The following is a 12,530-nucleotide window of genomic DNA, read 5'->3' as shown; positions in this document are numbered from 1 at the left end:
ATTGGGCTGCAGCAGTTTAAGGGATGGGCAATAAATGTCGATCTAGCCAGCATGCCATAAATGAATTAAGGACTCTCCTATGAGGTTTGACTGGGCTGTATGAACTAGAGTTTGGAAGGATAAGAGGAGATCTGAAATGTATAAAATTTTGACAGGGCTGAACAGATGAGACACATGGAGGATGTTTTCCCTGGTGTGGGAATCTGGAACCAATGGGGACAATCTCAGGATACAGGGGAAACTATTTAGGACTGAAGGGAGGAAAATATCTTCTTCAAAATGTAGTGAACCTATGAAATTCCCTTTAAAGAAGGCTGTGGAGGCCACGTCACTGAATTCAAGAAAGAGATAATTTTTTTAGATTTTAATGGCATTGAGGTGTATAGGGAGAAAGCGGGAATATCGCATTGAGGTCGCAAATCTGTCATGATCATATTGTGTGGCGGAGCAAAGCTTGAAGGGCCAAATGGCCTACTTCTCCTGGTTTCTCTGTTTCTATGCAGCTAAAAGCTGCCCTGCAAATACTGATTGTTTTCTATCTTTTAAACAGTTCTTATCCCTTCCTAAGATCCATCTTGAATCCCCACAGCTTTCAGAACTTTCTCATGTAGAAGTTTATCAAATGATTTCTGGAAGTCTGGAAGGCTTGGTACAGCATCTTTGTGATTTAACATCCTTTAAGGAGGAGTGGGTCAAGTAGGCGTTTTTCCTTCTGAATCAATTAACAACTGTTAATTTGAGTTATTATTGTGCTGGTAATCTATGTTTATACCTGATATCAGACTTATGTTTTTTTTACACAGGACTGAATGAGATTAATGATTTCTAGTTCCCTCTGTTTGATTTGCCTCGCTTTTAAAATGAGACATTATATTGGCCACATTCCAATCTACTGGGATCTCCCTGGTGTCTAATGTCTTCCTCATAATGCTTGTTGATAGAACATAAGAACATAAGAAATAGGAGCAGGAGTAGGCCATCTGGCCCTTCGAGCCTGCCCCGCCATTCAATAAGATCATGGCTGATCTGTCGTGGCTCAGTTCCACTTTCCGGCCCTCTCCCCATAACCCTTAATCCCCTCTCTTATCAAAAACCCATCAACCCGCTTCTTGAAAATATTTAGCGAGGCAGCCTCCACCACTTCAACGGGTAGAGAATTCCAGAGATTCACCACCCTTTGAGTGAAGAAGTTCCTCCTCAACTCCGTTCTAAAACGCCCCCCCTTTATCTTGACGCTGTGCCCCCTAGTCCTACTGTCTTTTTTGAGCGGGAAGAGTCTCTCCACCTCTATCCTATCCATCCCATTCATCATCTTATACGTCTCAATGAGATCTCCCCTGATTCTTCTAAACTCCAACGAGTACAAGCCTAGTTTATTCAGCCTCTCCTCATAGCTCAACCCCCTCAACTCCGGTATCAGCCTAGTAAACCTCCTCTGCACTCCCTCCAAGGCCAAAATATCTTTGCGCAGGTGCGGCGCCCAAAACTGCACACAGTACTCCAGCTGCGGCCTCACCAATGCCCTATACAGCTGCAGCAAGACCTCCCTACTTTTATATTCAATCCCCTTCGCTATGAAGGCCAGCATCCCATTCGCCTTCCTGACCACCTGCTGCACCTGCAAGCTGGGTTTTTGCGACTCATGCACAAGGACCCCGAGGTCCCTCTGCACCGTCGCCTGCTGCAGTTTTTCGCCCCGTAAGTAATAGTCCTTCCTACCATTCTTCCTACCAAAGTGGACCACCTCACACTTGCCAACATTAAATTCCATTTGCCATTTCCTGGCCCATTCGCCCAGCCTATCTAGATCCTTCTGCAGACTCTCCACACCCTCCGCACAATTTGCCGTTCCCCCAATCTTGGTGTCATCCGCAAATTTCGACACCCTACACTCGGTTCCCTCCTCCAGATCATCTATATAAATGGTAAATAGCTGAGGCCCCAGCACCGACCCCTGGGGCACTCCACTAGTCACCATCCGCCACTCCGAATAGCACCCGTTGACCCCCACTCTCTGCCTCCTATTTGACAACCAATCCTCTATCCACGCTAACACCCTACCCCCAACTCCAAGTCCCCTGACCTTCTGCAATAACCTCTTGTGAGGTACTTTGTCAAACGCCTTCTGAAAATCCAGAAAGACCACATCCACCGGCTCTCCTCTATCCACCGCCCTAGACACATCCTCATAGAACTCCAGTAAATTTGTCAGACACGACTTCCCTTTAATGAAACCGTGCTGTGTCTGCTCTATCAAGCAATTCCCTTCAAGATGCCTCGCAATTTCCTCCTTAATGACGGATTCTAACATTTTACCTACCACAGACGTTAAACTAACCGGCCTATAATTCCCTGCCTTTTGCCTGGCACCCTTCTTAAACAACGGCGTAACATTAGCCGTTTTCCAATCTTCCGGCACTTCCCCGGAATCCAGCGATGTCTGGAAAATAACCACCAATGCATCCACTATAACCTCCGCCATTTCTTTCAGATAGCTCACTGATGGTTTTGTTTAGGGCTCTGGGATAAATCACAGTATATCCCTGGAGATTTATTGTTTTTGTCTTTCTAGATCCGTTTCATCCCCATCAGTCATTAATTTTACCTGGATGATTGTTACAGGAGCAGTGTGTTCCTCATATCCTCCCTTGTGAATACCTACAGTAAACTGTCATTCAGAATGTTGATAAGAGCAAAGAAAAGCGCAGCATAGGAACAGGCCCTTTGCCCCTACCAGCCTGTGCCAATCATAATGCCCAAACTAAACTTAAAACAATACCTTCTTACTTGGTCCGTATCCCTCTATTCCCTCCCTATTCATGTACCCATCCAGATGCCTCTTAAATGTTACTAATGTGCCTGCTTCCACTACCACCTCTGGCAGCGCGTTCCAGGCAGACACCTCTCTCTGCATGAAAAACTTCCCCTGCAGACCTCCCTTAAATTTTCACCCTCCCATCTTGAACCTGTGCCCTGCTGTAATAGAAAAGGATGGTGGGGACGGTCAGTCCTGGCTTCACCCTTGGTTTCATGTCTTGTCTCCTGATTTTATGGTTCTCACCCAATCTCTGACTGACTTAACGTTTGAAATACAGAAATAGTTCACTGTTAACCACGTGCCTTTATTTCCTTGGGCTCTCAAATCTTTTAGCAGATTTCTGCATGTTGTTTAATTTGCCCTCATAAACTCCATCCCTTCCCTTTGTGTGTAGTGACTTTGGGCATATGTTTGTCCTTCATGTGGAACACTGAGCCTTTTTAAAGCTGCTCATTTGCTGTTAAACCATCTTCTCCAATCAATTTCCTTGTGCAGTTCTTCCATTTTTTTCTTTTAAATTATTGCTTTTAAAGCTGTGCACATGATTCTTCACTTTTAGTATCTCCAAAGTGCATTGACATTAATCATTTTGTGCTCAGTGATTGCAAGGAGTGCCAAGACATAACGTCTGGGTCACTTACATTGATCAGGTCGACATGAACATTACCCCTTATATTTCTGGCACACTGGACCATACACAACCATGTACGACATTAACCAACTCTGGTCCCTGGATAACTTGGACTTTTACAAATTAAGATTGTTGAGTTAACATTTTTTGCCCATCTTTTATATTCCTTCAAGAACAGAAGTGCCTTCCTTTATTTTGTTGACCAGGAAATCTATAAGCTTCCTCTTAACTGGCATTAACCAGTTTTTTACATGGGAGATGATGATCCAGAATAATTTATTTTTCTATCTCTCCCCCTTATCTCCCAGCTATCTCTGTCACGTACAGCGAGCCACTCTTTTTCTGTCAACCCTATTTTTTCTAAATATTTTATATCTTGGGGTTACATGATAGCAGTGATGAAAGTAGCACAGTGATTTAAACAGCCATTCATTTTACTTCTGGGACTCTGGCACAATTATCTTCCATACTCGGAAGAGGAAAATCTCTTTGTCCGTTCACCCGTTGTGAGCTTTGGCTATAACTGAGTCTGAGCAAATTGAGACTGGAAAACTGCCGGCAGTTTGGATCCTAAACGTCTCAGAGGTTGACAATTACAGTCCGAGGAATTACTACTAATTAGAAAAACACTCAGTTTGGTCTAATGATGGTTGGAAATTAATTTGCTTTTAGAAAATGTTGGGATATTGAGATGAAGAAGTTCAAAGTCTACCTTAGATTCGCACTGATCTGGTGAACACAAACTGTGGAAGGTGAAAACGTCTTTATCCCAATATTGCACATTCAGAACAAGGCAGTGATCTATTGACAATAATGCATATCTCGGGGTTCCTGCCAGAGATCTGACAATCTTATTCAAATTGTGCTTGAGTAATCCCTGCGTTGTCAGACTGCCTTTGTCATTATTAACTAAAATAAATGTCCATTGTCTCTGAGAATGATTTGGTCACAGCTGAAAGGCAGTGCTTCATTTATTGGACTGGTTTTATACTTTGGCAGTTTTTTCATTTGATAGAGAGAATTTGAGTCTCTAAGGCACCTCTTACTGTGTTGCAAAGGTTCCACTAGCAAAATGGTGTCACGTTATTGATGCTGGAAATCTAAAATTATAACACAAAATGTTGAGATCTTTCATCATAACATTAGTGTCATAGAAAAATAGATGGTACCGTTGTTTGATAAGTCAAGGAGGTAGCCGTTTTACACATGGTAAAGTCCAACAAATGAATGAACTGTTCATGAATTTTGTAGCCATGTTAATCAAAAAATGTTGGCCAGGGTGCACTTAGACACGTTTTCTTTCAGTATTGTCATTGCACCTTTAAAACCCATCTTGGTTAGTGAAATATGTTGATTCTTCCTCAGAATATTTAATTTACTAACCCTTGAAAATTACAGTGATATTTCTGCCTAAAAAGTAAACCCGAGTGTCTACTTTTTTTTTACAGAAATGCTATTGAAGGATGCCTGTGGCCATTTCATTTAACAGAATAATATTTAATTAAAAATTTACACAACCAACTTCTAAAGCTGTGGCAGTGAGAACAAAATGTAGTTGTTCCTATACCTAAAAAGGTCCTTCAAATATTTAAGCATTACAGAACAGTGTTCTCAAAACTAAAAAATCTAACAAGTTGAAACATCTCAATTCCTTGAAATGAGTGAGTCAGATGTTTGTGTAAATGTTTTTCTGGAACTGTCTTGATTTACTAATGGAGTTATTACTATTTCAGATACTACATATCAAAAGGTGCAATTGTGGATCAGCTTGGAGGAGACCTAAATTCCACCCCACTTCACTGGGCAACAAGGTAAAGATGCACTTGGCTTCCAAATGCCATTTTTCAATTAAATTAAATCAAATGTATATGATTGCACCACCAGAGGTGGTGCAAAGGAGTTTCACCAGGATGTTGCCTGGGATGGAACATTTAAGTTATGAAAAGAGGTTGGGTAGACTTGGGTTGCTTTTGTTGGAGCAGTGGTGACTGAGGGGTGACCTGATTGAGGTGTACAAGATTGAGAGACATGGACAAAATGGATAAGGAGCAGCTGTTCTCCTGAGTTGAAGGGTCAGTCACGAGGGCCATAGATTCAATGTGAGAAGGGAGGATGTGAGGGAAAACATTTTTACCCAGAGTGGTGACGGTCTGGAGTGCACTGGCTGGGAGGATGGTAGAAGTGGGTTGCCTCACATCTTTTAAAAAGTACCTGGATGAGCACATGATATGTCATAACTTTCAATGCTATGGGCTAACTGCTGATGGGATTAAGTAGAAAGGCAGATATTTCTTGCATATCGATGCAGACTCGATGGGCCAAAGGGCCTCTTCTGCCGTCTGTGATTCCATGAAATTACCATTGCTGGTTCTGTTCTCTCAGGGGGAACAGGACATTTTGGGAGTACATTCCAGGCCACACTATCTTCGAACAAGTAAAACACACCAGGATTGTTTTGTTCAAAACCTGATCGTTTTCAAGTTGCTGCAAAAGTTAATGTATATTGTAGAAACTCTGAAACTTTACATAGGAATATACGAAATACAAAGGAGAGTATCAGGTCATTCAGCCTAACTGTTCTGTGAACCTCCACCCATCCTATTACATCTCACTTCAGTAGATCCTTCTATTCCTTTTTCCCTCTTTTTGTTAGTATAACTTGCCCATAAATGCCAGTTGCTTTAACTAAACTTTGTGCAGTGGTTTTCAGATTCCAACCTCAATCGTTGTGGATCAGGCTAATGACACCATTATTTAGGTGACAGAGGTTCTGAACTCCTTATTATTGGAAGGGACAGCCAAAATGTTCTGTCACAAAAGACATTTTTACTGAGATAAAGTCAGTGCAATTTATTAAATTTTCAGGTAAATGATAGGAATAAATTTCCGACAGAGGCTCCCAGCGAATGCAGATTATACTATGTGTGTTGAGATCTGAACGCACAAATGTTTTTTCTCATGGCTTTTGTCTTTTGGTCTTCAAACCCCTCTTTCTTCCTCATCTCCCTCTCTCTCATCTTGGTTTCTCGTTTCAGAGATTTCAGATCTCTTTGCATACAAAGCCAGGGTTTCTTTTACTCTGGCTCTTATCCAATTAACCTCTCAAAGAACAAAGGAAGTTACAGCACAGGAACAGGCCTTTGGCCATCCAAACCTGTACTGACAGTACTGCCCAACTGAACTAAAACTCCCTACCTTCCGGGGACTGTATCACTCTATTCCTATCCTATTCATATATTTGTCCAGATGCCCCTTAAAAGTCACTATTGTACCTGCTTTCCCTACCTTCCCAGCATTGAGTGCCAGGCACCCGCCACCCCCTGTGTAAAAAAACTTGCCTCATGCATCTCCTTTAAACCTTGCCCCTCACACCTTAAACCTGTACCCCCTAGTAATTGACTCTTCCGCCCTGGGAAGAAGTTTCTGACTATCCACTCTGTCCGTGCCCCTCATAATCTGTAGACTTCTATCAGGTCGTCCCTCAACCTTTGTCATTCCAGTGAGAACAAAGCAAGTTTCTCCAACCTCTCCTCATAGCTAATGCCCTCCATTCCAGGGAATATCCTGGTAAATCTTTCCTGTACCCTCCCCAAAGCCTCCACATCCTTCTGGTAGTGTGGTGACCAGGATTAAGCACTATATTCCAAGAACTGCCTAACTAAGGTTCTATAAAGCTGCAACATGACTTGCCAATTTTTAAACTCAGTGCCCTGGCCAATGAAGGCAAGCATGCTATAAGCTTATTGATTACCTTCTCCGCCTGCATTGCCACTTTCAGTGAGCTGTGTACCTGTACACACAGATCCCTTTGCCCATCAATACTTTTAAGGGTTCTGCCATTTATTGTATATTTCCTATCTGTATTAGACATTCCAAAATGCATTACCTCACAAGTGTCTGGATTAAACTCCATCTGTCATTTCCCCACCCAAGTCTTCAGCTGATCTATATCCTGCTGTATCCTCTGATGGTCCTCATCGCTATCTGCAATCCACTAAATCCATCAACCTTTGTGTCATCCACAAACTTACAAATCAAACCAGTTACATTTTCCTCCAAATCATTTTTATATAACGTCCCAGCATTGTTTGCTGAGGAACACCACTTGTCCATTCAGACACACACCCTTCCACTGCTATCCTCTGCCTTCTTTGACCAAACTAGTTTTGTATCCACCTTGCCAGTTCATTTCTGATCCCATGCGACTTCACCTTCTGCACCAGTCTGCCATGAGCGACCTTGTCAGATGCCTTACTGAAGTCCATGTAGACAATATCCACTGCCCTACCCTCATTAATCATCTTCATCACTTCCTTGAAAAACTCGATCAAGTTTGAGAGATACGACCTCCCCTTCACAAAACCATGTTGCCTCTCGCTGATACGACCACTTATTTCCAGGTGGAAATCAATCCCTAATCACCATCAACTCATGGTGAGCATCGTCCAATCATGTATCTTACAGATGCACATCACGCTATTACCTGATGTTTTTCACATCCATCTGTGATCACTGTCTCTTATCTCGAGGCTCCAAGACCTTATCTCGTGGCGGGACTAGATTTTCCAATCCTATGTTTTTACATGCACAAGCAATTCAGACAGATCATCTCAAGATCTTGGCTTTTTGCTGCAAGCAAACTCTTTTTAAAACCTGATATAACTTTCTCATGGCCTCACTATCTTGGCACCTTTTCTAAACTGCAGGAAAATCTGTTATCTGGCATGCTTTGGAATTGGGAGATCCCAGTTAATGAAGGTGTAAGTTGAGATCCACAGTTTCACCCACAGAGTGTTCCAGGGTGGGTCATGTGAATGTGGAGGTCTTGCGAGAGCTGTAGGAGCGTGTGAATCTACTGAGTGGCACTGGGGCTACAGTGGGAGGCTGAGATTGGAGTGAGGGCTGGCCATGGATAGCAACTACCCATGAGTTTGACACATCTGGTCAAAAGGCAGACCCGACCCCAAAATTCTGGGTAATAGAGAATTCCGGTTGGAAGAGTGCCAGATAGCAGAACTTTCTCATTGTTTTCCCACTGTTTTATTCTACCAAGAAGATACCCAGTGAAGTTGAGTGTTTCTAATGAAGCTTGATTGTAACAATTCATATTCTGTTAATCTAAAAGTCTTACACACGGCATAAAGGTCCTCTCATTCTGTGTTCTTTGTGGACTAAGACTCTTGGCACCCGACACTAGGGTTTCCTTTCCCCTTAGAGGTTGGGAAAATCCTCAGCAATCTCTATATGTAATCATTACGTGTCAGCTTAATAGTCACTGCAAAATATTCTTTGTGTTATTTCTTCCAGACAGGGCCACTTGTCCATGGTTGTGCATCTGATGAAGTATGGTGCGGAACCTTCACTTATTGATGGAGAAGGCTGTAGCTGTATACACCTAGCTGCTCAGTTTGGTCATACCTCTATTGTTGCATACCTGATTGCAAAGGGGCAGGTAACTTTCAGCCTAATTTTGTTTGTACATCACTGTATAATAATCAAGTTGAAGAGTGCTTAACCCTCTCTCCACTCGCATTGTCTATACCAGTAATGACTTGATTACCTGTTAAGACTCACATTTCAACCATTACCTTGTAATTGCGTTTGTGTCTATATATGCCCTGTTTGGGGATCCAACTCCTCACTGACCTGATGAAGGGGCAATGCTCTGAAAGCTTGTGCCACCAAATAAACCTGTTGGACTTTAATCTGGTGTTGTGAGACTTCTTACTGTACTTACCCTAGTCCAACCCTGGCATCTCCATGTTATGGACATATTTAACACACGAAAAAATGTCAACAGAGCAGTTACTTGATCAGCACCCCATCTATCACCTGACATGTTCACTCCCTCCTCCAGTGGCATTTAATGGCTGCCATGTGTACCCTACACAAGATACACTGCATCATCTTGACAAACTTCTAATGTCAGCATGTTCAAAGCTCATGGTTTCTACCATCTAAAAGGATAAGGGTATCCTTTGTATGGGAACATGATCAATTTTGCCTTCAAGTCACACACACACACCATCTTGATTTGGAAATACATGGTCATTCCTTCGTGGTGACTGGGTAAAATCCTGTAACTTCCTCCCTCAGAGCACTGTGGTTGAACCTGCACCACATGGACTGCAGAAGTTCAAGGAAGTGGCTCACCACCATTTTCTATGGGTGGCATAGTGGTTAGCATTGCTGCCTCATGGCGCCATGGACTACGGTTAGACTCCGGGCTTGGGTCAATGTCTGTGTGGAGTCTGCACATTCTCCCTGTGTCTGTGTGGGTTTCCTCTCACAATCTGAAAGAAGTGCTGTTTCGATGTATTGACCCGAATAGGCACCAAAGTGTGGCGACCAGGGGAGTTTTGCAGTAATTTCATTGCAGTGTTCATGTAAGCTGTACTTGTAACTAATAAATCTTTATTGAAAGGCAATTAGTAATGGATAATAAATGTTGTCCTAGTTAGAGATGCTCACATCCAACAAATTAATAAAAAAGGAAACATCTTTTGGTGAGACAGTTGCCTTTCATGATGGGGATGGTGGGACTGATGTATGAGGAGAGATTGACTAGGTTAGCAATGTTTTTGCTGGCGTTCAGACAAATGAGGGGGGGATCTCATAGAGACTTATAAAATTCTAACAGGATTAGACAGGGTAGATGCAGGAAAGATGTTCCCGATAGTGGGGGAGTCCAGAACCAGGGGTCATCGTCTGAGGATTTGTGGTAGACCATTGAGGAGGGAGGTGAGGAGACATTTCTTCATCCAAAGAGTGGTGAGCCTGTGGAATTCATTATCACAGGAAGTAGTTGATGCCAAAATATTGAATATATTCAAGAGGTGCCTGGATATAGCACCTGGAGGCAAATGGGATTAAAGGGTATGGGGATAAAGGGTATGGGGAGAAAGCGTGATTAGACTGTTGAGTTGGACGATCAGTCATGATCTTAATGAATGGCGTAGCAGGCTCAGTGGGCCAAATGGCCTCCTCTTGTTCCAATCTTCTATGTTTCTATGATCTCAAAATATCCCAAAGTGTTTCACAGCCAATTACTTTTGAAAGATAGTCACTAATTTATAGCCAAATGTGGCAGCAAGTTTGGCCACAACTAAGTCCCACAAACAGCAGCAAGGTAAATGATCGGTTAATCTGTTTTGGTAACAGGACAGAGTAAAGGGGGAAAAGCACCCGACCTTGTTCAAGTAGTTCCACAAATCTTTAATAAGCACCTAAATAGTCAATTCTCAAGATTCACTCAGGTTTGTTTTTATATACTTGCGAAAATCATTTTTTTGACTGTTTCCCCTCCTTCTACCAAGCCCTATTTAATGATGATGGCTTGGTGTAAGGAATTGATGAATTAGTTCAACAAAATTGTCAAATATCAATACCTTGCTCTGCCACTTTTTGTAGGTGAAGCGAGGGAAGTGATGGAAGTTGTGAATGAAGACCAACCAGCATTAATCCTGTTCCTTTCCAGAGCTTCAGCAAAAGCAGATTTGGTTGCTTCAGTGTTCAGGCAGGGAATAGTGAGGAAGAAAGGCAGTCCTGTGCAAACAGCAAAAATCAAACTCTGTGCCAGTAAAAATGAAGAAGAGCCCAACTGGAATAAGTGGCTTAAAAACAAACTAGCTTATTTAGAACTATGAAGTTCTAATTTTGTCTCTGAGGTTACAAGCTGACATGTGTCCCTGTGTTTGGTGATCCATTTACAGACTCCTAGCAGTGTTGCTCAGCAATGTTTTGCGTTGCCTGAGTTCTTTTATTCTGCCCAGTTACCTTCCCTCTAATGGGAAAATGTCTTCGGGATTTTGCCAAATGAGCACAATAAAATTTTGGGATATGGCAGAGGAGGGAACCCTTTGGCCACATGTTGGCCTTCCAGCACATTGCTCAAATCATCCTAGTAGGCTGCCTTTAGAATTGGCTGTATTTGTTACAGTTATTGGCTATAGGTGGTGATGACAATGATGTAATGGCGATACAGTGTGAAGGATCGTGAATTTCACAATGGCATTCAGTATGATGATGCGTGTTGACATCTTGACTGTTAAGTAAATGCTCATTGCCTCACTTGATCCTATAAAAGTCTGATCAGATTATTCCAGCAAGGCTTTAGAAATTCAGATTGAATTAATGACATTTTACAATCACTTTCCAGTTGGGTTCACAGTATCAGGATTACAGAAAGCAAATTTATAGAATCAGGGAAAGGGTTGGGGCGGGGGGAGGGAAAAAGCAATTTTTAAAGTTTTCATTCCAAAAGACAGATTAGTGAAATGCTCCATCAAAACATAGAACATTACAGCGCGGTACAGGCCCTTTGGCCCTCGATGTTGTGCTGACCAGTGGAACCAATCTAATGACCCTCTAACCTAAACTATTCCAATGTTATCCATATGCCTATCCACTGACCATTTGAATGCCCTTAAAGTTGGCGAGTCCACAACTGCTGCAGGCAGGGCATTCCGCGACCTTACTACCCTCTGAGTAAAGTACCTACCTCTGATATCCGTCCTATAACTACCACCCCTTAATTTAAAGCTATGTCCCCAAGTGTTAGCCATCACCATCTGAGGAAAAAGGCTCTCACTGTCCACCCTATCCAATCCTCTGATCATCTTGTATACCTCAATTAGGTCTCCTCATAACCTTCTTCTCGCCAATGAAAATAACCTCAAGTCCCTTAGCCTTTCCTCATAAGACCATACCAGGAAACATCCTGGTAAACCTCCTCTGCACCCTTTCCAATGCCTCCACATCTTTCTTATAATGCGGTGACCAGAACTGTACGCAATACTCCAAGTGCGGCCGCAGCAGAGTTTTGTACAGTTGTAACATGACCTCACGGCTCCGAAATTCAATCCCTCTACCAATAAAAGCTAACACACCGTACGCCGCCTTAACAACCTTATCAACCTGGGTGCCAACATTCAGGGAGCTATGCACATGTACCCCGAGATCTCTCTGCTCATCAACACTACTAAGAGTCCTTCCATTAGCCCTATATTCTGTACTTACTCTTACCAAAGTGAATCACCTCACACTTTTCCGTATTAAACTCCATCTGCCATCTCTCGGCCC

The 12,530-nt window shown here is 42.6% G+C and overlaps 1 protein-coding gene across 2 annotated transcripts in view; it reads left to right on the top strand.

Annotated features, from left to right (window-relative positions):
* Window positions 1-12,530, top strand: part of zdhhc17 (zDHHC palmitoyltransferase 17) — a 142,775-nt gene that overhangs the window by 80,537 nt on the left and 49,708 nt on the right. For both annotated transcript variants that reach the window (XM_080191447.1, XM_080191446.1), the window contains exons 4-5: window positions 5,183-5,260; window positions 8,757-8,901. In XM_080191447.1, coding sequence (XP_080047573.1) covers window positions 5,183-5,260; window positions 8,757-8,901 — 223 coding nt within the window. The remainder of the gene's footprint in view (window positions 1-5,182; window positions 5,261-8,756; window positions 8,902-12,530) is intronic.

This window comes from Carcharhinus amblyrhynchos, chromosome 6, assembly GCF_965287045.1.
Source record: "Carcharhinus amblyrhynchos chromosome 6, sCarAmb.v2.hapA, whole genome shotgun sequence".
Taxonomy (NCBI): Eukaryota; Metazoa; Chordata; class Chondrichthyes; order Carcharhiniformes; family Carcharhinidae; genus Carcharhinus; species Carcharhinus amblyrhynchos.
Note: the sequence above shows the minus strand (reverse complement) of the source record. Positions and strands in the feature narration are given on the sequence as shown.